Here is a 26,245-nt window from a genome sequence, read left to right on the forward strand (position 1 = left end):
GAGGATATCCGTAGACAGTATATAGTACAATCAGCAAAGTACCAACTTTGCTGATTCTTCAATATCATTCTTTGGCTACATCGATTGCAGAGGAGACACGATCCATTAGCACCAGAGCCCCTAGAGTTCCACGAGACATCCATCGAGTTCGACCCAACCTGCGACCTAGTCGTCGTGTTTCCAGTACCGTTACACTGATGTTGACATCTTGTATCAATGTATGAGTAATGATGGAGTTTCAATGTACAGTACTGTATCACCATACAGCACAGGTCCAAGTATCATGACAAGCAAGTACCCTTAGGAGATTGGTTACCACTTGAATCTGATATCGGGACTTTATGATTTGCTTCTCATCCAATGTTTATCACCTTGATTTATGTAGTGTCAGTACAAGTAAAGGTGTTTGAGAGCTGTAAATGCTTGCGGCCCAATCATTGTATGTGGTACTTGTGATATGTAATATGTAACTACGTCTCTCCTTCTACTATTGCCTCCGAGGAACCATAGAGTAATAATTATCAAAATCCTGTCATTTCAGTTGTGTGATGTACGTTTCCCGAACCTATTCGGTTCTCAATTTCAAGGATCTGCTATGATGTTTCAAAATCTACCCCTTCCGGTGTTTTATAACGCACGGGATCCATTCATATCCTACCTCAAAGGGTGAGATGAGTTTCTCTCAAGGGTTGAGGAGATGAGAATATGTAATTACATCAGTCATCACTCCTGAGAGTTTCCTTACTACAATTGTAGGTCTCAATTTATTGATTTACACGTTTATATATGAACGGAATGATAGATGGAATGACAGATGACGCAGCAGACATTCATGTTGACGGGAACCATGTGGCTACCGAGACCGCTGGCCGGGGTACAGCGGGTGCAGAGAATGTGGATGATACAGGCGACACAGTCTTAGGTCCATTGGATGTGGTAGAGAGGGACGATGGGGGCGACCTGAACGAGACAGAAGGCAGAGATGAGGGTGACGATGAGGTGAATGAGGACGATGCTCACAATGATGACCCTGAAGAAGAAGAAGAAGGAGAAGGAGAAGGGGGAGAAGGAGAAGAAGGAGGAGAAGATGGAGAAGGCGGAGGAGAAGGAGGAGGAGGAGGAGAAGGAGAAGGAGGAGGAGAAGGAGAAGGAGAAGGAGAAGAAGAAGAAGAAGAAGAAGAAGAAGAAGAAGAAGAAGAAGAAGAAGAAGATGCTGATACAGGTTCGTTCCACTCTGACCCATACTCAAATTCTCCCGATTCAGCTGCTAGTCAACACCCGGTAGAACAGGTAGTTCAGATTGCCAGAAAATTGATCGCTGACGGTGCGGTCAAACGTCACGAGCCCCGCGCCGCCCGTGTCGAATTGAGTTCGGGATGGGATCCAGTGATTCTTAGTTGCCAGGGGCGAGAAGACGGTGGGGAGGTTCTTGTTATCACTCCAAATTCGGCATCGCTCCTCGAATATCCCTCTCAATTCCATAAGCTCATCCTCGACGTTGTCCCACACACACTCATATCGCATGCTCTCGACCCGGATGATACTATGTCGCAAGTGCAAGACAGGATCGACTTGTCCAATGACAAGATAGTTTCTACAGGAGAGGGTCATATAGACGAGGAGGTTGATGGGGCCGATGCTGATGATTTTGATAACGCTCCTCCGGAAGAGGGAGAACACCCACCTTGGAATGAGGACCTTGTGGAACTTGCTGTTCCTCAGACTATACTAACAATGGAAGGTGCTAGTGTGCCACCTCTCAATGAATCAGAATATGAGTTCCCTCTCCCCATGATACCGGCCACCATTGAAGGTCTTGCATGCAGCTCACCAGCTTCAGGAATGTGGGAACAATGGGAATCTTTTGTCCCCAGTTGTTTGCTGATAATTAGATGGTAATACAGAGGGGAAAAAGAGCATGCATCAATTCTACATGTCTCTATACTTATCACATTCCACTCACACGCAGTAACCCAGAGACGATCGAATAAAGTTCAGAGGATAAGTTGAACGGAGAAATATTCGACGGAAGGGGTAATTCTAACAGCGGTTCGGCCGTCCTGGTGTCAGGATCACGCGGTTACCACGGGTACCTTACCATGTAGTCGTACTCTTTTTCCATTCCCGTCCCCGTCTCCATTCCCGCGTCCGGGCTTACTCCGTTCGCTACTACGCCTGGTACCATTTCTTCGACACCTCTACCCTTTTTTACATCTCCGTCTCGGTAACTATCATTGCTCTTCCTCTCCTATTCTACCTGGACTTCATTCCAAACTACGCATGCTCTCATCGGTATCATCCCGCTCTCTTTTTAGTATATAGACGTAGTCTTTTCTCAGCAATGTCTTGTCGAATGTATTTTGTGTTTTCCTAGTTATATCATTTGACATACATCTCATCGATCTTACAGATCTCTTCGATACACTACATCACTAGGTTTGTTCCCTACAAGGCCTCATTGTCACAGCTCATCGACGCAGACTATCCCGACGTCTGGTCCTTACACCTGGCCCGATTCTATTGGCTAACACCAGTGGTACGAACATCTATTCTTTGGGATTCAATAACGGTCTCACAGAAAGACTTTCAATTGACTTGACTTATAAACCAAGCCAGCTGTTGATCGATGTTGCAAATGCCACACAACTGACCAATATTGTGGTATTATCCGTGAAGATGATACCTCAAGTCCCTCACCTGGAGCGCTTACCTCCAGTGTGGTAACAGCTGCAACAAAGCAAGGATCAAAGGCATTCCATCGGTTCACCTTTAGCTGCATGACAAGGAAGGGATACTTGGCTAAATACCATTCAGATGTTATTCCGTGATCTCAAAGTCTGGAGGGAACTAGTATGGTACAGTCACATGGCCACACTCATGTATCCTAGACTTGTGGTAACTCCAATGATCAGTGGATAACTGGGTGGTGACCTGTTTCCTGCTTATCAATTTCAATTAGTGCTGAGCAGGTAACACATAACGGAAATCAAGGAGGCCGCATTTGTAGTAACCGTAGATCCGTGTGGATCATTCTCCTTCCTTCTATCATCTTCCACTACATCCCACCACAATCTTCTTCTATCCCATTCCATGAGAATCTATGCTTAGTCATCTCGTAGGTAGTTTGTAGATATAAACCCTTGTAGATAGAAGTATGCATCATCTTTACCCTTCAATTGCCTTTCTACATTGGAGACATTTTCGGTACCCGATCGATCGCGTCTTACAGCATTGACCCCATTGACTTCTGTGGGAAGCCGGATGAATGATGAAGCCATACAAACGCATGAGACTTTCAATTTGATTCTTATCATCGCTCCCGCATCTGTCAAACAAAATGTGGGAAGACTTGTACATGATTCTTACTTAAAGTAGCTGCACTCAGCTTATTTGTGTCAGGATCACGGGTACCTGTAGACGGGTTCCTCAGAGTCGTACGCAGAAGTCGTACTCCACCTACCCCGTTCCCGTCTCTGCTTCACAGATCCCGCTACAGCATCGTCCGTTCTCCATTCCTACCTCATCGCTGTTCTATTACCTTGCTATACTTTTCCTCCATCTCCGTGCCCCTCATCTATCTCTGTCTTCATTCGTTCTTACACCCCATATTATTTTCCAACTTTACTCCATAGATTTTGGTATCACTCCGCTCCCTTTTTAGTATATAGAAACAACCCTTTTTCGTAGATGTCTTGTCGAATGTATTTTCTCGTCATTTAGCAAAGCCTTTGCCACTTGATCTCATCGACTTATAATCTCTTCAATCCACTACATCACTAGGTTTTTTCCCTGCGAGGCCCTATAGCCATAGCTCATAGACGCAGACTATTTTCAACGTCTGGTCCTGACAATTTGGAGACTACAATGTTACAATGCCACATGTCTATAGCCCCAGTGACTAGCGCATTCAAGCTGCCTCTGTTGCCAGGCCCGGTGTGCACCTTTCTCCCCTCCTCCTTACTTGCCAAATCACTTCCTCACAACTTGTGTTCCATGGTACTGTAAAGGTGAGAACGCTTGAATCCGTGATAGGTATGTTGAATAACATGTGTTAGTGATAGTCTTGCGAAACATCATGTACCTCCCTAAATCAAACTTTTCACCTCCTGGTAGTCCTCTATAGTCTTATTCAGAGACAAGAAGTACCAGGACTGCCGCTCTAGGGACCTCTGACAAGGGAAAGCCACCAACTGGAGGTCGGGTACACTCCCCAGGCGCTTACAAAACGGCTTCTTTCCTGGGATAGGTGCGCCCTTTGCGGGAAGCTTACCACGCCGGGTGAACGGTCCTGTTCTAGTCCCACAACATCCGGACATACACGGTGATCCACTCATAAACCTCCTGATCAGAACATTATGACTATTTCTGCGTTGCCCTTCAGTATATTGTAGAGTCCCAGTCTGGTGCACTTGAAGTTGAAAACCGACCCAATCAGGTAAGCAGTTTGAAACTCCGCTAGAAATCGTGGAGAGCATCGCTTTTCTATGTCCTCTTCTCACATCCTGGGTAAGCCTCTCATCCTCTTCCCTTCAATTTTTGACAGACATTCAAACGGGTGGTGAAACATCTATATAGGTTATTGGGACAAAAGGGTACTGCAGACCCTACGCAGCAGATCACCATCCCAACATTTCAACTAAATCAATTGTCTACTTTCCGGTCCCCTGTCAGTTCACATTGCTGTGCTTGCCACTTGGTGACTGCTTCCCACCTAGCAAGCACATAATATAACTCATTTGGTGACTGCCAACAATTGCATTTCTCCGTCTCCAAGATGACATCCAACTGGTTGATTGGCATCATTCCTGTATGGTGTGAAGAACCGCCAAGCATCATGTCACGAACTACGTCGTAACATCCCTGACAACCACCATCACCGACCCTCCTTTCACCATCACCGACCTTCCTTCCACCACCACCAACCTCCACTCGAACCACTGAGACCAACTACGACGAAGTTACGAGAACCAAAGAGGGATTTGTCACGGTAACCCCGTCTAGCGGAGAACTACGGTGAAGTTAGTGGAAAGGAGCCGAGGGAGAGTAGGACAGGGGAAGTTAGGCGAAGTTAGTCGAAGTGAGCAGAGTAGGATATCGGGGATATGGCGAGGTACGGCGAAGTTGAACGAAGGGGACTGAGCGTGAGGCAGTGCAGGAGTTGAGAGACGTTCTATGAGAAGAGAGGAGTAGTATAGATAGTTTACAGATCGCTGAACTTCTTCAGCGATCCTTGATTGTTGTCAGTAGCGAGAGATATATTCATTAGCTACAACCTTCGAGTTAGGGAGAGCTACCACTTAGCTGTTCAACGTACTACGGCGAAGTTAGCCGCAGTTCATCGACGATCATCCTATCATTTACCACTCGACACATCACTACGGCGAAGTTAGCCGTAGTTCCTCGTCGAGTACCCTGTGTTAGTGAGACAACGACGCCCCACTACAACGTAGTTAGCCGAGGTTTGTCGACCGTCGGTCAGTAGAGAAGAAGAAACGACGTTTGTGACACATCAAGATCAGTATGTTGAGGAACAGTTCTGCCCCTGCCCCTCATGAGATCAATACAGTCTGGGAGAAAGCCTTATTTGTTAACAGCTATGCAAAAGTGGGAATCCCCGATGGCATCCGTGCTGGTTGTACTATTTCCAACACTCCCCCTCAAGCAGTACGGATGCTAAGTACCACAGAGTGGACTCGAACCCCGGACTTTTCCCGCATCACTCCCCCTGCTTGGCTGTCCCTTCCTCGTACACAGAGGTAGGCTCCGACTGTTAATCTGTTAACAGCTGTGCAAAAGTGGGAATCCCCGATAGCATCCGTGCTGGTTGTACTATTTCCAACATTATTGGCCGAGGACCGCTCCGTTCCTGGTACAGAAGGAGCATGGACTCAGCGAGTTAGGGAGGCTGCAGCTGGGAGTCCTCACGGCCCAAACCTGAAATTCATAGTTCTGCCTCAGGATCACCATTCGGTACAACCACTGTTAACGAAGATAATGCAAAACCGGTCATCGGGTGTTACAGTAAATCTTTCTGTTCTTCAAGTACCTGGACCTTTGAGCAATTACTGCACAACAGTGATATGCTTTCCCAAGCAACAGTCAGAGGAAGCCGCTAGCAAGATTGAAAAATATGAATCCCTTATCTGCCAGGGCACAGTGTTTCCTCCAGAATCGTCTGGTGAGAAGGCTTTGGTTGAAGTAGCTCAGAAGGGCCCAGCACAAATCAAGAGTTTCTTGGAGTTTCGGGTTACGGCTGTGATCTGGCAGAAGTTGGGAGAGATTGTGGCGGAACAAGCTGACTCTGCTTATCCTGATGTTAATCTAATTTTGAGCTTGCACACCACATCAGGTATCATTGGCAGAGCTTTTGCAGTTACAGTGAGAAGGGGACAAGTTGTTTCAAGGCAACAGCTCTTGCAAACATCAGTGGACAAATTGAAGTCAAGCAGACTCATGTTTGCACCCTGGGTGGCAGTCCAAGATAGTGTCACAGCCACTGGAGGTATTCTGGGCTGTTCAAAGCTTGCTTACTTCCTCACCACTGGCCCCAGCCGCTACAAGTAGGATAACTCCCCATGAACCAGACAGAGAGGCGTCTCAAAACGAGTCCACAGGCTTTTGGAGCTAGGCTTAGACACCCGGACTGGTGCAAGGACCTTGAGAATTGCAAAAAGCACCCTGATCTGTATACACAGTCAATATATCTCAGATGAAGACAACACAGCTAGCCATGCAGAAACCAGTACTGAGACTAGCATGGAAGAGGGAACATTGGTGGGGAGCCCTAATCCCTGGATGAAGGATGAGAAATACCTACTGTATCTCTGAACTGGAGGTAAGTGTTACGGGGTAACAACAAATTGAGGGAACTCCATGAAGTTGGACGGATTAGGATAGGGAAGATCAAGAAAGGGAGGCAGTGCTGCAATTAGGTAGAGACGGGTTTTCCCCTTTCGAGACTCCCCCACTGGGTTTGCTCAAAGCGCTTTTCTCACCTGTCCAAGTATGTACATAGATGCTTGTAGCAGGGAAGGAGGGAGACATGGATACCTGTAGACAGTATATAGTACAATCAGCAAAGTACCAACTTTGCTGATTCTTCAATCTCATTCTTTGGCTACATCAATTGCGGAGGTGACAGGATCCATCACATCGCACCAGAGACACATAGATTTCAACAAGACTTCCATTGAGTTCAACCCAACCTGCAACTTAGTTGTCGTGTTTCCAGTACCATTACAGTAAGCCAGGCCAAAGGTAAAGAATCACCTCCTGACCTCCTAGGCCCCTTATACTGGGGAAGTGTGCCTCCTTCTGTAACAATAGGTGATGATTGTACTGCCACCACGAGTCGTACACAGCTTACCGAAAAACTCCGCAAGATCAAACTCGGGACATCTCTCTCTCTTTTATGCATCCTCTCTTGTCTCACCAACCAACAGAACAGTCAGACACTACCACTGCTGCTGTGTGTAGGCAACCTCTATCACTGTGGAACTGGTGAGCAACATTGCATCAACTGGTCCCCTGCACGTTTCCGGTGAAGCAGTGATAGGTGGTGGGCCAAGAGGGGATCGCGTTTATTGAGTCAAGCGAGATCACGATTGCGTGTATTATCGACTATTGTGTTTATTAATAGGAGGGGATATTAGGAGTGCTAGTACTGGGTACTAGTATGGTTATAGATCTAGACGGATAAGAATAGGTATTGGACGACGGGAAAAGGCGTTATTGGTTTGACAGTAGGAAGCGAAGAATATCAGCTGTCAGTTTACTGCAGTGGAGATGTCTTTGAGACACATACCTACGGGCTTGTTAGGGACACGGCCGGAGACGTGTCCAGAGCTGCATGGTTCAGAACCCCCCTTTTCGACCCGGCCAGAGAACCATGCAGCTCCAGAGGGGTCCAGACACGGCCAGAGCATTCTTAATCTTGAGATCCCCAAGCTCTCCACATTCATAAATCACAGTACAGATATCCTGTGGTACCATCTTCTGGACTCTTGGAGTCATGATGGTTTGGCCACACAACTAGAAATTTACAACACTGCAACTAGTACCTACAATACATCATCATTCAAATCCCCCCTGATTCAAGATATTGGCTGACCTTCGTGCCAAATACGGCATGTGATGATGAACAGCACTTTGATGGTTATGTTAGGTGCCGTACGGAAGACGTGCCACTTCGAAGTGTCATGGGTCTGACCGTGCCAGACTGAAGCTGTGACCCACAGAAGAAGGATCACCATTTTATGGGAAACACTTGCAGGTCCAAAACAACTTCACAGCTGTAATAAGATGGTCTTCATCTGTTCTCTGTCAAAACAAGGAGGGAGTAGCTTATCAGACGCTTGTGCTTTTCACTACACAAGATGAAGGTTCCTGAATAAATTTTCTTCCTCCCATGCATGTATTTGCCAGATTTCTTGTGGTAGTCTCCTTATAATCACTTCCAAATATCATATGCTTGATCTACAGTCAGTCTTGGCCAGTGATGTTTGAGAAACTTCAAATCTTCTGAGCTGCATGACCCAGAAGATGTGACTCTTTGAAGAGTCATGACTTCATCCTGTGCAGCTTTGAAGTGGCACAGATCTTCAGTCTGGCACATAAAGGGGTCTCAGGACCCGTGCAGCTTCAAAGTGGCATGTCTTCTGTACGGCACCTAACACATCCGTGTACATACACGAGATGCACTGAAATGAATTCCTCAACAGTTCACAATATGGTGTGGAGATGTCATGACCGGGTAGCGAGCCCGCAATCATAAACCGTCCTAAAAGGCTCAATATCCCTCCAGGGTGGGTACTACTTTTCAGTTCTAAAGACTTCTTCTCAATAAGTAACTGGCTTTGGATGCTCCTCAAGCAAAATCGAACTTTCTCACTCCACACCAGACGTACTTTTGATGGGGAACGCAGATGACAGGTTATCTCATCTTCCCCCACGCCCTGGTCAAATGAACTCAAGATGGAAGTGGAGCCCATGATAGCTCTAGGCGTCGTATGCGTGAGGTAGATGAGTTCTAGACCTACGTGAAAGGATACGGCTCCACCCTGACCTGGACCATGACGATTTTGATGATCAGGAATAGGGGACTCAACCCTAGGATTTGAGTATATCTAGGGAAATTCCTTTCAAGCAATTACCATCTCTCCACCCCTTCAATTAGTCTTGTGTCACCAAAAATTGGTGGTGTCATTAGCCGGACGTACATATCATCCAAGATTCCACACTCCCCAATCGAGTTTTGACCCCTTGGCAATCCACCATGGATATCTACTCAACAGATGCTATACTAGAGTTCCCAGACGCCGAACACTCACCCAGGAGTACGATCTTACACCTTAGGGAAAGCGGACTCCAGCCCCAGGAATCACCTTGTCATCCTACTGATCTTCTTTGGGAACCAAGCTTGATCATTACGGACGCTTCTAGCTTCCGAGTGCGGGTTGGGGCACCATGGCCTTTGCGTCCGTCTACCGTTATTCCAGGACCTCTTGCATCGCTTCCTACCAAATTAGACATTCTTGTCATGATGCAGACTACAGTACTATCCGAAAATCCAGTTAGTAACCAGATGTTTGACCTCGTCTATGAGACCCTTTGCCAATCTTTTGCCGTAGTCCCTCAAGTGGGGTGGTCCGCAGATACTTAGACAGATATTGTGCGCTCTAATGTGACCACCCTCTATGAAGACACTGACCGATTTCCATCCGCCGAGTTGGTCGTTATGAGTAAGACCGATCCCTCTTTGGAAAGGATATTCGACTCATACCAACCGGAAGATAGTTATATTGAAGCCGCCGTAGTGGGTCCTGGTGATCCTGAGCCGCGAGTGCTTATCTCACTTGGGAATCCGGTAGATTTATTGAGGGAATTTGTGAATCTTATCTTAAGCAGTCACTTACAGATAGCAGCAAGGGTGAACGACCCAACAGACAGCTCATATGCTATTGTGGTCAAGGCAAGTGAAGGCTCTGCGGTTTCACATTGCTCAAAATTCTCCACTGAATACATGAGTGTAGAGGAGTTCCGTACCACCTACCCCGCTTCTTGAAGCATTTTTGAGAAGTGATTGAGGGGGTTACAGGGTGCAGTGGTGGTGATGGAATGCATGGAATGAGAGAGAGAAAGACATTGCCCATGACAGCGAGCCGGTCGGTGGAATCAGCAATGGGCATCCTACACTAACAACCCTCATTGTGTCCGTGTCATGTTTTGAGGACGAAGGAGCTTGCATGACAAGACATGTACGTGGGAAGGTCTAAGTATGACGGAACTCCTGATCTGAATTGACCTTCCTAACGGCGGCACCTAGGAGTTGTTCACCATATTCAGCCTGCTTCCTTGTTGAGGGAGTTAACCAGGAGGGTCTAAAGGTCGAGGACCTTGCCAAGCATTAAACGCTGAGGCAACAGACATTTTGTTTGATATCTTACACCCCTCACAGTGCACCACACATTGTTGTTCCAGTCATCAGACATGTTCAGTAGAGGATAAAATCAAGCTGAGAATAAGTCAATGGTATTAATTACACATCTGTGTGTGCCTGATTAGCCAGGATGGAGCACTTGGGTGTGCCTTACAAGTCAGACGCCAGGGAATGGGCTACAGGCAATATTACTAAAAACAACAGTAGTGATTGGTGGGACCACTTTGTTTTCCAGTTCGGAAACATACTTCCACCCTCGGCGCTGTCACAGGCCTAGAAGTATCTCTTCCCATGTTGTGTTGGGTGGATTGCATAAGCTACAGGTATTGAAACTTTTCTCTTGTTTGCTTCTTCCAATCTTGATGCATAAGTATATTGTTTGATTTTGACTGAGTTTTTCAAAATGAACAACTTTATTTTTGTCACGCAGAGTGAACGGAGGCTGTTGCTCTCTGAAAATGTAGTTCTCCGGGATCGACACTGGTTACCGAATGTTTGCTTGAAACGTTTCTGTAGGGCACAGGAACCCAACTTCCCGCACAACACAAAATCTCTTCCCGCACAACAAAGTCACGTACTGTTTGATAGGCATGCATATCTGGGGTTAGGCGTGCATACCACGTGACCTGCACAGGCCTCCCTTCAACCTCTCTGCCCTCTGGTCAAAGTGAGTAAACCATGTCAAAAAGTCCATGATCTCTACATATAATCAACTCGGTTTATAATAAACATGTAAGGCAATTCCTCCTCTATCTCTCAGTAAAGATTTCACACTGAAATATGAAAAACTCACCGAGATACATTGATTTACCTTCCACCCCCCTGTCCACCCCCTTGTCCACCGGTTGAATTGTATTGTTCTGGCCTGTACTGGCGAGGTTCAAAGTAGTGAAAAGGGGTATTCAAGTGCTCTGAGAACAATAGAAAAGAGTTTGAGACTGTAACTTGTCTGGTGTGGGCTGGAGAGAGTGACGATGTTTATTGATGTTGGATGATGTTGGTTGAAAGTATGAGAAGAGTTGAAACTGAGGTCCGTGCAGGCCACGTGGTATGCACGCCTAACACCGAAAAACCGCATGCCTATTCAATAATCACGTGATTTTGTTGTGCGGGAAGAGATTTTGTGTTGTGCGGGAAGTTGGGTTCAGGGCACAGATCTTCAGCCGGTCATGATCAGACCTGTGACGCTTTGAAGTGACACGTCTTGCGTCCGTCACCTGACACATGTGGGTAACACAACAAAGGGAACAGAGCAAGGGTCCCTGCCTCCGGATGCATAGACCTGGCTGGATCGGGTGATCCGGGCCGCTGCTGAGTTAAGAAAAGAGCTCAAAGCTAATGGATCTGACTTAATGTTCATGCCACGTTTCATACTCCCTGGCAAGGCTGAGTCAAGCGCTTATCAAGGGTCTAAGTCAAGGGGTGTATTGAAGGGGGCAATCATAAAGTACTACACGTCTATTGCGCAGTGACAACCCTGAAGCCACACAAATCACTTACACCATCTTCCAGCCTAGGCAATTTGATGTAAAAGAAGAGACCATCTAATTGATCCAGAAAATAGTTGGGTGCCCACCAAGATCCAGTGCTTGGGCTTCACTTCTAAGGCTTAAAAATGACTCTGAAGCCTTGGATAATTGGGCAAAAGATCACATTTCACTGGCCCTTTGCTTTCTCCTAAAGAAAAAAACACCCGTTTACTTCTCATCCCGGCCTAGAAACAGGGGAAAGCCTCTTTGTGCAAATAATCATACAAACAAATCAAGACACAAACAAACAAGTGAGTGTCAATGAGACCAGCTACTTCTCAGGAGGAATGTCCTTCCGCAGTTTGACAGCAAAACAAGGGGGCACAGTTTGAGTCTGCAGATGATTCGGACTCCTTCAGCCAGTCTGTGTACTGATGCAGTTACTCTTCAGTGAGGGAGCAAGGGTGGGCCAGCTTTGAATCTGAAGTTTGCTGAGGGATATTGAGGGATATTGAGGGATATTGAGGGATATTGAGGGATATTGAGGGATACACATAGATTGCTGATGCAAGGAAAGCCTGACACAGGAGACTATGGAAAACTACTTCCCCCCCTTGACCTACTGCACACAAGCCCCAATGCTTGTACTACAGCCCGGGTGAAGTAACTGACATGACTGTCCATGATGGGCATACAGGGTGTTCTGCAGGCCTAAAAGGTGATACAAAAAGGCACGGATTTTGGCCTCGTGATACTTCAAAGTGTCACAGCTTTGATCCGTCACAATCTGAACCGTGCCACTTGGAAGTGTCACGACTTTGAACGGTCACCTAACAAGGCGATTCGGCCGCTCCGGAGGATCTCGGAGGTCCTGTGTGAGAAGAAATACTTGGTGCAGGGTATAAATTGGGGAGATAGATGGGTCATCACCCCAACAAACCTCAATTCTATGACTTTCACACTGATTACTACACAAAAAGAACTTTTTGCTGATCAGCATGAATTCTGAGAATATGGAAATGTGGATCCGAGATGCAAAGGCAGATGGCAAGGACTATGAGCTGCGCGAAAACACAGAGGACAGCTGGCATTTGTTGAGCAAGACTGTGATTATCCAGGACACCAATGGACACGGTACTTTTGCACTTATGTATGCTCCACAGTCCAAATACCTCACGGATGACTATAACGACCGTGTAAGCAGACTCGTACCGGAATTGATTCGGGAGCTACACAACAAAGGCTCAAACCAAGATGTTTTAAAGAGAGTCCTGACCCAGTTCCCTCCCGATAAAGAACATTTGACAATAGCACACGCCTCTCACCATCTCCGGGATGACGAAAATTCACATCACAGTTATCATGAGAGCAAGTTCTCATGCCGTTATGCGTTGTTCATAAGTAAAGCAGAATCCGAACCCACTGAATGGTTGGTTGCAGAAGAGCCGACTGAAGATCTTAAGGATCTGGTAACAAAACTCTATGGGGGGTGTCAGGAAACATTCAACGACATCTATAACTGCCTGGTGGTGGACGGCCGCTACAATAATGACCAGCAGTTGTACTCTTTGAAAGTGTTCCGAAAGACCAGAGAACAGCTTGAGATTGACTTGCAGAGCTCTGAAAACGGATCATTGCTTAAACTCCCAAAAGATGTGACTGAATGAATGGCAAAAACCAGGAATGCATTGATTGATGAGAGTCACATCTTCTTGCACCTAGATACCCCTTTCTGAGCTACCGACTCCTTGAGCATATGACACTGAGTCACTGCATGCTCACGGGTTCAAGTCAGCCTCGACCGGTGCTCACGTGAAAGTGAGATTAAGGTATGGACGCACGGTTCATGATGGTGAGCTTGGCGGGGGAAAATGCCACACTCAAAAACTGCCACATTCCGCTGTCACATCTCCACCACCCCCATCTCCTATCTATCCTTCTCGCATCTCTCTCACCTCTTGCGAACAAAATGACCATGACTATCCCTTCTTACATCACCGTACCATCATCAGCGACCCTTATCATCCCCTCTTCACCCGTATCCTCATCATTCACCGCCACTCGAAAGGTCATCGTCCCGTCCAGAAGACCTTCCTTCCCTCCCTCCACCGCACCACCGCCACCTACCTCGAAGAAGTTTTCTGTTCCTACCGGATCAATCTCTGCCAATGTGTCAGATTTAGTTTTGAGCTCGTTATTACCTCCTAACCTTCCGAAGTTACCACCGACGAGTAGTAAGAGTGAACCGGGGCGAGTTAAGGAATTGAGTTCACAGAGGGAATCTTTGAGCGTTCCGTTGTTGTCGTACAACTTTCGAAGGTTCGTCACCAGGGTGAGTATACATTAACTCTTACTTCTCCCTTATATCTTTTACTCGGATTGTCTCATTGTGTCTTTTGAGGAGGCAATAAGGAGAGAACTAGGCTGATGCTGATGGTAGGTCGGACCACTTTTTTGGCTGCAAGATAGAGTAGAAGAAGTTCTCTTTTGGAGAAAACCAATTTGGACATGGGGCTGGCTCATGCTGTGGACCTTCGTCTGTGAGTGATTGATTCCATCCACCCATCCACATCTCAAAGCCTACCTTAGTATTTTGGTTACTGTATCAAACACCGACCGGAGTACATCAAGGATGCATTGTACCAAAAGGTAGCATGAACTGACAAGTAGCATTCCAACCTCGTATCCTCCTCTTTCTCCCCTCTTTCATCCTTATAGTCATCCTCTTACATGTTCACGAACGAACTCACCCATTACCTTCTCTACTCGGGGTCTACCTTCCTCCACCTGCTGCAGGCACGACCCGCATCACCTCGACTACCACCGGATCCGGATCGGTGTCAAAGGACGGGTCGTACACCGTCACCACAGGTACAGAAGAGACACAACCTGTGGTCCCGCCTAAAGAGGCTGAGAGTGGAGTTGATTTTCTTGTGAACATGCAAGCTATACAAAATCTCATGTCTCTGGTGTAAGTCTTCATCTTTCTCCCTTTCCTCACCTTAGTTTTATTATTCCTAGAACTTGTTTCCCCGACGTTTTCCTCGATCAATATTTTGCCACGCTCACTCCGCTCACTCACCTTGACAAATAAAGATCATCCGGACGAGAATCTATACTGTCAGACTGGTTATATAATTAACTCTCAGATCCGACGCATACGACCAAATAGCTCCTCTTATCCTGATCCTGACCTCTCCATCCACTTCTCAATCACCCACCTCGTTACCCATCACCCCTACCCTCATCCTTCTCTTATTCCTCCCTCCTACCATACTCCTTCCTTTGATCCCATCATGGGCCATCCCTTACCTCCTTCTTCCTCTCGGATGGATCCCTCCACTGATATTTCATCCCAACATTACTCCTTTCCTCCTCTCCCTACCCACTCACCCCACCGCACTCCACCTGCGTAGCAAATTGGAAGATCTAGCAATGACCGACGCCCTTGACAATGTTGTCGGTCGGTCTGAAATCTCCAAAGTTGAAGTGTGGGAAAACGAACGGTTCGACTCCAGCTCGAAGCCAGTTGGGTGGGGGAGTAAGTTTCTTCGTGCTGGGGAAAGGGCACCTTGGGTGAAAGTACTGGGTGAAAGTAGTCCATGGGGCTCAGATATCGTAGGGGAGGTCGAGGGTGGATCTGGGGGTATAAAAGATAAGGATGGAAAGGAAGAGATTATTAAGTTGAAAGAAGGATGGGAATGGGTACCTGGGGAAGAATGGAGAGTAGATAGGGATTGGTCAAAGAATGGTTTAGATGAAGGTGAATTGTGATCCCTCTTCTTTCCATTGTCTCTCATTCATGAAATAGCGCCCTTTTCTCTCGTCGGGATGTTCTGGAGTGACAAGATGACGGGTTGATTGGGAAAGAGAGCTTACCGTTAGATGGGTGGGTATATACCGACGATTCTTGGCAAAACCCTTCATCCTTACCCGTTACAGAACCTGATCCTTCGAACTCTAGCGGTGGTATGCCAGTGACTCAAAAAAGAGTCACTAGGAGACGTAAATGGTATAGACGAGTATATAGAAGTTGACTCAACCATCCAGGGACGACCACTTCTCTCGTGTGTCACAGATTGGCCGCCGATTTCCATCCGTCACATCAAAGTGGTAGACTCTGATGTCCATATATCAGATAAATCCCGATTATCCCTCCATGGTTTGTCGTATTTGTTTCGTATGTACTTACTGTAGCTCTCATGAACGCGACATTCAATTTGCAACAAATGGATGCATAACCCATATCTTGCATATTCATTCCGAAGTGTGTGAATATGTTGCTTCTTGTTCCCCACCTATAATCTTTTACTGTATCCGAGTCTTACGACCTTTTGTCCTTGGAATCATCTTAGATTTCACTTAGAGATTAGATTTCTTCTGTCCCTCTTCTTCTTTCGCCAACCGCTCAAACGCCTTTTTCACAGCGGGTCTATCATATCAGTTCTTTATCTACCAATGAGTGTCTTTGCAAAACTCACCGAGCTTTGACTTTATCAAACCAAGCTTTGGTTGCTGGTCCAACTTTGAATTTACCTTTTCTAGATCCTTCGAATAAAGATCGAATAGGGAAAAGCATGAGTATCTATAAGCATTAATCCCCATACCCGTATTATGTACTTCAACCTTGAAAGCGTGCCCCTCGTCTCCTAGCTTCTGGTCCGAATCTCAAGAAGATGGGAAAAGGATAAATGTGGATCCATTGATGCCTACGTATACCATGGCGGAAATTGGGGACCATTGACGATACAAGTGGGGAGAATAAGTGAACGTACAGTCGGTGATTTTGTGAAGTGGATGAATGATGTATTCAGAAGGAGAGAGAACAATCACTCACATCCCCTTCTCCTGGTTTATCAGTGCCAGAGAAGTATTTTCCAGGATGAGCAGCGAGATAAGCTTCGATCTATTCATTAGTCTATCTTCTGGATCAGACCCCACAAAATCTGAATTTGCGACGATCTCCGTAGGGACATCAGATGGTAGGAGTGATATCTGTGAGAAACAGTAGTGAGAAGGGAAGAAAGTAGACCAGGGGGGAGGGGGAGGGGGTTCGGAGGTTAGGAAGAAGTTGAAGGAAGGTCTTACTTCTTGTAGATGGACTTTGCTTTGAGCACCCAAGACATTAGTCTAATTATCAGCCGCTGACATACTTGATAACCTAGCTCAGTATTAGGGACGCGTGGGTGGGTGAATGGAGAGACGTTATCCCTAGATCATAGTCGATAGACAAACGAGTGATAGGAAGGTGAGGTGACCATTCTAGTAGTGCAAATTGGTTGCGTAGGTGGTTCATCGCAGATTGGCAGATGAGAGAAGTGAGGAGAAAGGGTAGTAAGTGAAGACCAACTCACCGTGACCCAAGTAGCATAATCCCCAACGCTCTTTTTTCCTTCTTCACTGATAGGTCCCCCTGCACCAGCGAGGAAAGCTTGACTTGATCCTCCGATCAAAGCGGATGCCTTTGAGGTCAGCATTGTCATCCCTCACAGGCAACCTCGTCAGGGTCTATGACAAAAACGATAGACAGAGGACGAATATCAAAAGATGGAGAAAGAGGAATGAGATGACGACTGACCTGGAAGAAAGTCATCAAACTTCCTTCACACCAATGACTCCAGAAAGCACTATCATCTCCCGTCACATCCTCCAGATTCTCCCTCCCCGGAGCATCCTTGAGAGCTAAAAGACGTCGGACTATCGAGCCACTCTCAGCTAACAACTCTCCGTCGAGCTCCACCACCGGTGCTCTGCCGAAAGGGTGAACTTTCTTGAGTTCAGGGGGACCGGCACCGCCGGGAAGACGGTAGTATACTTTGACCGTGTAAGGTAGACCGAGTTCTTCTAAGAGCCAGACTGAGTGAGGTCAGTCCAAAATCACCCCTCAAATTTACGTAACTCTTTTCTGAGCTCGTTTTCGGACGATTGGGGGAATCCCAGGATGGAGGACGCCGACAGAAGGGGAGGAAAGGAGTCAGTACTCACATAACCTTTCAGATCTCGAGGCGTTCAAGTGATGAAGTACGATTTGGTGTGACATTTTAGACTCTTTGTAGGTGTTTGATATGCGAAAAGGAAAAGTGTGTGTGAGAGGGAGAAAGAGGAGATGAGGGTGAGTTGGAGATGGTGATTTCGGTGACGCCATCGATATCTCCTGACCACTACCGGATATCTCCGAAGGGTCCGTGTTATCACTATCACCCACGTGGCTACGACCTCAGGGCTCAATCACACGTCATTATCGCACGGTACACGAAGATGCATTCACCCAGATCACTTTACAGGGATCTCACACAATGCAGACTAGGTTGATGCACCAGTGTGATTTGCATGGTGAATCATTATGACATGTGGAACAATTTGATCTTACTTGCTTTTATGGGTGTGGACAAATAGTTGTAGCTTGATAGTTGAGATGAGTGAAATTGTCAGGTTCACGAGTATCCACATAGGACGAGTTCCTCAGAATCGTACTTCTTTTGATTGTTCCCGTCTCTGTCTTCTCATTCCCGTTGAGAGATGATTTTCGTTCTCCTTTTACACCTAGTCGCTAATTCTATGATGCGTGACACTTTTCCTCCAGCTCCATGTCCCCCATCTATTTCTGTCTTCCTTTGCTCTCCTACTGTCATGACCAGGTAGCGAACTGTCAGGACCAGACGTTGAAAAATAGTCTGCGTCTATGAGCTATGGCTATAGGGCCTCGCAGGGAACAAACCTAGTGATGTACATAGTTTATAGTCTAGTGATGTAGTGGATCAAAGAGACTATAGTCAATGAGATCAAGTGGCAAAAAATTTGCTAAGTGACGAGAAAATACATTCGACAAGACATCTACGAAAAAGGGGTGTTTCTATATACTAAAAGGGAGCGGAGTGATACCGAAATCTATGGAGTAAATGTGGAAAGCGATATGGGGTGTAAGAGCGAAGGAAGACGGAGATAGATGAGGGACACAGAGATGAAGGAAAAGTATAGCATGGTAAAGAAGTAACGATTAGGTAGGACAGGAGAACGGAGGACGCCGTAGCGGGATTAGTGAGACGGGGACGGGAACGGGTAGGTGAAGTACGACTTCTGCGTACGACTCTTGAGGAACCCGTCTATAGGTACCTGTGATCCTGACACGAACCCGCGATCATAAACCATCCTAAAAGGCTCAATTACAACTCTGCTAGTGAGAGTTGATCTCGCTATAAGTACTGGTCGTGACACCTACCCCATATCATTTTCCATCTTTACTTCATAAATTTTGGTATCATTCCGCCTCCTCTTTTCTATATAGAAGCGCCTCACCTTCATAGATGGCTTGTCAAATGTATTTCCTATTCACTTAGCAACTCTTTTGCCACTTGATCTCATTGACATATAATCTCTCTGATCTTCTGCATCACTAGACTATCTACTATGACACTAGGTCTGTTCCCTAAACAGCCCTGGAGGCTATAGCTCATAGATGGAGACTATCCATAACTGTTAACACTTATAATTAGATGATAATACAGAGGGGAAAAAGAGCATGCATCAATTCTACATGTCTCTATACTTATCACATTCCACTCACACGCATAATACCAGAGACGATCGAATAAAGTTCAGAGGATAAGTTGAACGGAGAAATATTCGACGGAAGGGGTAATTCTAACGGCGGTTCGGCCGTCCTGGCCCGATTCTATCAGCTAACACTCCCCCACGGGACAATGCACAACTCTGCAGTAGTCCCGGACGATTTATTGATGGTGACGGCGAGGTTTGTGATGATGTAGACGGTAGTAATGACGAAATATTGAGTGTTATGTGTGTGGTAGTTGTCACAAAGTGTGTGACAAGTCGAGCGAAAGTCGGGGAAGGGTATTTAACCAGCGATCGGCGGTAGTGTTAACCGCCGATTAATAGGCCTTTTCGTCGCAGTGGTTTAGATCACTGTTCCGTTGGGCACTGTTATATCGTGCATATGCTGGTCAGTATGTCTCGTGACAGATTAATCGGCGGTTACGGGTAGGATCCTGGGTTCGACTCCCCGGACGGCGCCGGGGGTAACCCAGGCCCTACTTGGAAAACCTCCCTCTCGGAGTAAGTTTTCGGTCTATCGTACCCTTCCCAAGTGTGGGGGCCCAAGCGGGGTCCCCTTGTCGGGGCCCCAAAGCGGGGGCCCAAGAGAGTGCATAATGTCACAAAGTGTGTGACAAGTCGAGCGAAAGTCGGGGAAGGGTATTTAACCAGCGATCGGCGGTAGTGTTAACCACCGATTAATAGGCCTTTTCGTCGCAGTGGTTTAGATCACTGTTCCGTTGGGCACTGTTATATCGTGCATATGCTGGTCAGTATGTCTCGTGACAGTAGTAGTGGTAGGTGAAATCGTGAAATGAATTTCGGTGGGGCCTCCCGCGGGGCTCCGCTCTGACACGTGGCTACCACTCACTACTGACAACTGACTCTTCTCTATCTTTCCTTTTACTTCATCACTTTTACCTCCAATTATCGGTATGTCCACCTTTCGTCTTTCTCCACCTCTATCTCTCATTTCTGACTCTCTGAACTTCCCTTTATCCTGTCTGCTTCTTAAAACTTCAGGTTTGCTAGTAGAATCCCGAGAATCGATGAAATTGCTTCGAGTACCTGGCTGACGATATCTATCATTAGTAGCAAAATCATCATGTCCCAAATTTCTCCCTCCGTTTTCGCGACTGTTGCTACTCCCTCGGTTCCTGGACCGTCTGATCGTCCTGCTCTTAGGTTGCTCCCCAGCAATCCTCCCGACTGTAAGTTTATTACTGTCTGTCATGTCATGAACTTTATTGAGTTTGAGATCTTTCTCAGAAGGTACAATTTGAGCTGGGGATTTTGAAATCGAACCTCGATAAACATTTCCTTTTGCTAGGGAACGCTCTATTGGAAGGTGGTGGTACCCATGCGAGGGTACAAGAGATCGTTGATACTGTCGACTCTCTCCACAAAAAGATCAAAGCTGTCCTGGGTGGTTATAAAGTCGCTGGTTACCAGCCCAAGTTCCCGGTATTCGTGGATTTGACGATGGAGGTTGAGTAGAACCTCCGCTATGTATCATCTTATCCCTTCTCTTACTCTTCTCTTTCATCTCTCTAATGACTTTAGGTTCTACCGGTGGTTTCTGACCTATCTTCAAATTACTCACATTCTTAGGTACACCTGAAAATTTTACATTTTGGCTCACGAGAACTTTTCCTTCAGTGATACCTTCGGTGGGTTTCTCTGAAGTTCCTTCCACCCACACTTCTCCTTCTGGTACCACTTCGTTCTCTGTACCACCTGACAGATCTCCTAGGTCCTCGAAATCAGAATAATCGTAATCGATGATTTCATCATCATCTAATGTCACGTATACTGAACCAGTGTTTTTCTTCTTCAGTGGTTCTACCCGTATCGCTGACATATTCACCGAATGTACTGGTCCACCTAAAGCTTTTGTAAGTACATCTGCTCTCTGATAGACAGTGCTGACGTATTCTAGTTCAATAACTTTATTACTGACTAGATCTCGAAGAGCATGATGTCAAATATCGATATGTTTTGTCCTCTGGTGAGTACCAGGTTTTCTCGCCAGTGATATCGACCCTTGGTTATCGCAGTTTAATATAGTAGGGTTTAGCTGATCGTAGCCTATCTCCCTCAGTAATCCTCTCAACCACTGAGCCTCCTTCGCTGCTTCAGCCATCGCAATGTATTCTGCTTCGACTGTCGACGACGATACCGTAGCTTGTCTTTTTGAACTCCAGGTTATCGGTGAGTTGTTCATCATGAATATCCAGCCTGTAGTTGATCGTCGTGTGTCTTTACAACCTGCCCAATCGGCATCAACCCATTCTGCTAGATCGCTAGCCTCGCCACCAAGACGAATACCATGTAAACGAGTGGACCGAAGGTAGGTAATTACCATTATCCCTTCTTCCCAAACTTTCTTCGTTGGTTTGGTGAGGTACCTAGCAAGGTATGGAGCTGCATATGATATGTCGGGTCGAGTACATGTGGCTAATCACTGTAGACATCCTATTAATTCTTGAAATGGTCGAATTTCACTTTCCACCTCCGACATCGATGGATTTTTTGCAGTAAGGGGTAATGGCGTTTTTCGGGCTCGATGTAAGTCGTTTTCTGGAAACTTCTGAACTATCTTATCGATGTATGCTGGTTGGTTTAACCATATTGTCTTTTCTTCTCTGTTCCTTGTTACCTTCATACCTAAGATAGTACTTATCTCCCCCAGGTCGGTTATTATCCACCTTTTTCCTAGCCCATCGAAAATTTCCTTTGCTTCTTCCTTCGATTTCGTGGCTAATACTAGATCATCGACATAGGCCAGCAGTATTGCTGCTCCCTTTCCTTCGATTTTCCCTTCTGGTCTGTAGTAAAGACCCCAATCTGACTCGATTCTTGAAAAACCTAGGTGAGATAATCCTTCCCCGAGTTCAATCCACCACGTTCTACCGGATTGCTTTAACCCGTAAAGAGACTTGACTAACTTCAAGGTATTACATCCAGGTTTTGGTTTTATCCCCTTGGGATACTTCATGTAAATTTCGACATCGGGTTTACCGTTTAAATACGCCCCTTCGACATCGGCCTGACGAATTTCGAGACCTTTGGTGGCCGCTATAGTCAAGAGTATTTGTAATGACCCCGATCTACCGACAGGTGCGAATGTCTCTTCGTAATCGACACCTGGTACCTGTGAGAATCCTTGAGCTACTAGTCTGGATTTATACTTTAGTAAGTTTCCTTCTGAATCTGTCTTCACTTTGAATACCCATTTACATCCAATGGCTTTACGACCCGGTGGAAGTACCGTTTCCACCCATGTTTCTTTAGATTCGATGTTAGATATCTCTTTCTCCATGGATTCTAGCCACTTCTCACCATCTGCACCGTTTACTGCTTCCTCAGGAGAGATAGGATCAATGAGAGAAGTATCACTTTCGATACCTGCGATAGAGGCGAGTGAGACTAACTTATTAGGCTCGCGACCAAAATCTAGGAACGAGTCTGTTAGGCCTGCGAAACGGTGGGGGGGTCGAATAATTCGTCCGTGACGTGTCGTCAGGATCCCCTCATCCCCATCATCATTTCTTCCTTCCTCATCATTTCTCTCATTTTCGACGATATCGTTCTCATAGATCCAATTTCCTCCCCAGATGCCCTGTCCTCGTCGTCTTTCAGTAGGTTGTGGGCCTGTATTAGGTGAGTTGTCTCTGTCGACATCATTTCCTTGTTCATTATCGATATTTTCCTGTTCGCCACTTTCTGAGCGGTCGTCAGGGAAAATTTCTTCGTTGACGACGGGGTCTAGGTCCACTTCGATGGCGTCAAGAGGGTTTGGATGACATCTGGCGACTCTCTAGTAGCCACCATTTGTCCTGTCGAGCGACGAACGTCTCGTGAGTGTTCGATTCGTCCCGATCCGTCCATTCTAACAATCCAACCGCTCACACCCTCATCCTGACCTAGTATAATCGCTGACAAACCCCTAGGTATCGTGAAGTTCGACTTCAGCCTTATCTCCCTTGGTATCTGAACAAAACATCGTTCACCAAATCTCCACACGCTATCTAGATTCGTGTATCTTCCTGTGAGTGATGTCCAACCTGATTTGCCACTGACACCAATTGATGTTTTCATGATTATAATGGCGGCGTATCTGACAGCATAGGACCAATATTCGTTCGGTAGTCCTGAGTCAAACAACATCGTTGATACCATCCCCTTCAAGGTACGTATCATTCTTTCCACCACTCCATTTAATTCTGGTGTGTATCTTGGTGTGATGTAGTGGTTGATCCCTGCTGACAGGTAGAATTCCCTCATATCGAGGCTATCGAATTCACCTCCCCCATCAGACCTAATCACCCTCACCCTTTCACCAGGCTGTTTCTCTAATTTCGAGATACACTGTCAAACGATATCTGACGATTTGTTCTTCGTAGTTATCGGTATGGCGAACACAATTCAACTCGCCCTTTCCACACCAACGAAGAAATATCGTTCACCTTTTATCGCTGGACCGAACGGGCCAGCAATATTGACATCCATTCCTACTCCTTCACCATCTCCTTTTAACATTGGTGCTTCTTTATTCTTCGGTAGACGTGTTATCTTGGCCTGCATACAGGCGGGACATTTATCAGTTGTAAAGGGATCGTTCTTGTAAGTGTCCCAGTCCTTCTTCAATATTCCCTGTCTACCTAGACTCTTTAGTTTATCTACACCTATATGTCCCAGTTGCTGATGCTCAGATTCAAGTGGTGAAGTTGCCTTCGGTGTCGATATCACGATCATCACGGCAGACATTGCTCTGCCAAATCGTACCGACCACAGTGAGTCATGTTTCCTCAAACCTAGTTTCTCTTTACCTTTACCTATCCACCCACCACCGCTGCTTAGATTCGCCTTCCATCCCCATGAGAGTAACTTCGAAAGGGAGAGAAGACTTATCTTTGCTGTGGGGACGTGATGTACATCTTTCAGTACCATTTTCTGTCCTGAATCTAGTTCGAGGTTAATGTCACCTGTTTCCCAAGCCATCATTGACTTGCCAGATGCTAGTCCGAACACTCTCGGTTCCACTAGTCTTTTAATATTCGTCATTATCGACCTGTGAGGAGTTATGTGGTGAGTAGCACCACTATCCACTACCCAGGTGGGGATTACACGAGTGTGGCTTACATCATTAGACTCTGTAGCTAATCCCACCCACTCATTATCCTCAACCCACGGGTTTTCAATTTCTTCGGGCCACACGATGTTACTCGTGTACCCTTCGTCATCATCGAGCCATGATTCTGTCGACATGGCCATCCCGGCCCACGCCTCATGTTCACCATCCAATGACGAATACATCAAGGAGGTTTTGGAGTTATCCTTGGACTGGTTCTCATCCTTCGAGACCGTATGTCCTTTCTTATTATTCTTATTATTATTATTCCTCCATTTCTTTTTACCTCCATCCTTTCCATCTGTGTTTTCTTTCCTGTTCGTATCCTCTCTTTTAGGTTTACGACAGTACTTCGCTAGATGTCCTACAGTGTCACAGTTATAACACTTCCTGGTTTCATTCCTGGGCTGACCATCAGAGATATTATCTCGGTTCACCCTCATTCCTTTATTTCCTTCGACGAACATCGTGAATCCCTTTCTATTGGTCCTACCAACAGGGCGCGCTTTACGTCTCGCTGTTTCTTTATTGAAGATCGATAAGACCTTTTCCCAAGTTCTCTCCTCTGCTATGAGGGATGTTACTTCGATCTGGATGATCCTGTAGGATGGTGCTAGAATGGTATTGAGGAATAACCCAGCTCTTTCCTGTGAGTCAAACTTCAACCCTACCAATCTCGCTTCGGACATCGTCTTCGAGAAATCCTCTACATGCTTAGCCATTTCTTCGGCCGTCGCATCGTCCCTTAAGTCATAGCTAAACAACGCTTGACGGACATTCCTTTGATTCTCGATCGTCGCTGTCACATGCAGGGCTACGCAGTAATCCCACATTTCTTTAGCTGACATCTTCTCAGATATATCAAGCATCACAGCATCCGACACTGTTCCCTTGATCATCCCCTGCGCTTTATTCTCCCTCGCTTGCCACTTTTCCCATTCCTTCCACTCTTCTCCAGTAATCCTTCTACCAACCACTTGCCCTTCGACGGGCGTGGTAGGAGGTACTGATCCCGCCCTCTCAGCTGTCGACCTAACCCCTACGTGACCAGGTTCGGTATCATTACCCGTGACGATATTCCACACGTCACCTATCTGTAGATACACCTCGATTGACTTCCTCCACGGAGCATACGATGCTGGATCGTGGGATAACTTTGGGTGGCTCTCAAGAGAGATCTTAGACGACACAGAGGTCATTATGAGGAGAGTAGAAGTAGGAACTTGCCTTAGTTATACACAGAGGTATGTGGACTCCGACTGTTAATCTGTTAACGCTTATAATTAGATGATAATACAGAGGGAAAAAGAGCATGCATCAATTCTACATGTCTCTATACTTATCACATTCCACTCATACGCATAATACCAGAGACGATCGAATAAAGTTCAGAGGATAAGTTGAACGGAGAAATATTCGACGGAAGGGGTAATTATATAACGGCGGTGCGGCCGTCCTGGCCCGATTCTATCGGCTAACACGTTGGCCCAAAGCGCCAGCTCTAGGATCCTCATCATGAATTGTCCTTTTTTATGGATTGACTAGGGTTGGGGAACGGTACTGGAAACGTGATGAGTAGGTTGCAGGCTGGGTTGAACTTGTTTTAACTTGGTAGAAGTCTAGGTGTCTCTGGTGCTAAGTGATGTATTGTGT

The 26,245-nt window shown here is 46.3% G+C and overlaps 8 protein-coding genes across 8 annotated transcripts; 5 read left to right on the top strand and 3 right to left on the bottom strand.

Annotated features, from left to right (window-relative positions):
- Positions 1–786: 786 nt before the first annotated feature.
- TREMEDRAFT_63296 (uncharacterized protein) lies at positions 787–1,899 on the top strand (the record flags this gene model as incomplete). The annotated part of the gene is made up of 1 exon (XM_007005448.1): positions 787–1,899. One exon carries the CDS (start codon positions 787–789, stop codon positions 1,897–1,899), a length of 1,113 nt encoding a protein of 370 aa, XP_007005510.1.
- Positions 1,900–3,104: 1,205 nt separating this feature from the next.
- Positions 3,105–4,475, bottom strand: TREMEDRAFT_63297 (uncharacterized protein; the record flags this gene model as incomplete). The annotated part of the gene is made up of 4 exons (XM_007005449.1): positions 3,105–3,361; positions 3,461–3,515; positions 3,982–4,103; positions 4,223–4,475. The coding sequence occupies 4 exons, from the start codon at positions 4,473–4,475 to the stop codon at positions 3,105–3,107; spliced, it is 687 nt and encodes a 228-aa protein (XP_007005511.1).
- Positions 4,476–5,520: 1,045 nt separating this feature from the next.
- TREMEDRAFT_63298 (uncharacterized protein) lies at positions 5,521–6,564 on the top strand (the record flags this gene model as incomplete). Its single annotated transcript, XM_007005450.1, has 2 exons — positions 5,521–5,677; positions 5,786–6,564. 2 exons carry the CDS (start codon positions 5,521–5,523, stop codon positions 6,562–6,564), a joined length of 936 nt encoding a protein of 311 aa, XP_007005512.1.
- Positions 6,565–9,274: 2,710 nt separating this feature from the next.
- TREMEDRAFT_63299 (uncharacterized protein) lies at positions 9,275–10,063 on the top strand (the record flags this gene model as incomplete). The annotated part of the gene is made up of 2 exons (XM_007005451.1): positions 9,275–9,571; positions 9,662–10,063. 2 exons carry the CDS (start codon positions 9,275–9,277, stop codon positions 10,061–10,063), a joined length of 699 nt encoding a protein of 232 aa, XP_007005513.1.
- Positions 10,064–12,905: 2,842 nt separating this feature from the next.
- Positions 12,906–13,574, top strand: TREMEDRAFT_63300 (uncharacterized protein; the record flags this gene model as incomplete). The annotated part of the gene is made up of 1 exon (XM_007005452.1): positions 12,906–13,574. One exon carries the CDS (start codon positions 12,906–12,908, stop codon positions 13,572–13,574), a length of 669 nt encoding a protein of 222 aa, XP_007005514.1.
- A 302-nt stretch (positions 13,575–13,876) lies between these two features.
- TREMEDRAFT_74180 (uncharacterized protein) lies at positions 13,877–15,944 on the top strand (the record flags this gene model as incomplete). Its single annotated transcript, XM_007005536.1, has 5 exons — positions 13,877–14,239; positions 14,348–14,447; positions 14,578–14,878; positions 15,057–15,670; positions 15,793–15,944. The coding sequence occupies 5 exons, from the start codon at positions 13,877–13,879 to the stop codon at positions 15,942–15,944; spliced, it is 1,530 nt and encodes a 509-aa protein (XP_007005598.1).
- A 181-nt stretch (positions 15,945–16,125) lies between these two features.
- On the bottom strand, positions 16,126–17,989 carry TREMEDRAFT_71921 (uncharacterized protein). Its single transcript, XM_007005537.1, has 7 exons — positions 17,893–17,989; positions 17,486–17,763; positions 17,262–17,369; positions 16,996–17,037; positions 16,745–16,813; positions 16,389–16,492; positions 16,126–16,339 (listed from the first exon to the last, which is right to left on the bottom strand). The coding sequence occupies exons 1-7, from the start codon at positions 17,945–17,947 to the stop codon at positions 16,270–16,272; spliced, it is 726 nt and encodes a 241-aa protein (XP_007005599.1). The 5' UTR covers positions 17,948–17,989; the 3' UTR covers positions 16,126–16,269.
- A 1,899-nt stretch (positions 17,990–19,888) lies between these two features.
- Positions 19,889–21,319, bottom strand: TREMEDRAFT_63303 (uncharacterized protein; the record flags this gene model as incomplete). Its single annotated transcript, XM_007005453.1, has 4 exons — positions 19,889–19,974; positions 20,344–20,685; positions 20,908–21,037; positions 21,062–21,319. The coding sequence occupies 4 exons, from the start codon at positions 21,317–21,319 to the stop codon at positions 19,889–19,891; spliced, it is 816 nt and encodes a 271-aa protein (XP_007005515.1).
- Positions 21,320–26,245: the final 4,926 nt, after the last annotated feature.

Source organism: Tremella mesenterica (assembly GCF_000271645.1).
Source record: "Tremella mesenterica DSM 1558 unplaced genomic scaffold TREMEscaffold_7, whole genome shotgun sequence".
Classification (NCBI taxonomy): domain Eukaryota; kingdom Fungi; phylum Basidiomycota; class Tremellomycetes; order Tremellales; family Tremellaceae; genus Tremella; species Tremella mesenterica.

Bases quoted from the DNA above. Each gene is read 5' to 3' on its own strand.
- TREMEDRAFT_71921 (XM_007005537.1), bottom strand. From the start codon at position 17,947: ATGTCACACCAAATCGTACTTCATCACTTGAACGCCTCGAGATCTGAA. The intron at 17,038-17,261 runs GTGAGTTGGTCT...GCTGATAATTAG, and splicing joins ATTATGCTACTTGGGTCACG to ACTAATGTCTTGGGTGCTCA. The intron at 16,493-16,744 runs GTGAGTGATTGT...TAATGCTTATAG, and splicing joins ATAAACCAGGAGAAGGGGAT to ATACTCATGCTTTTCCCTAT.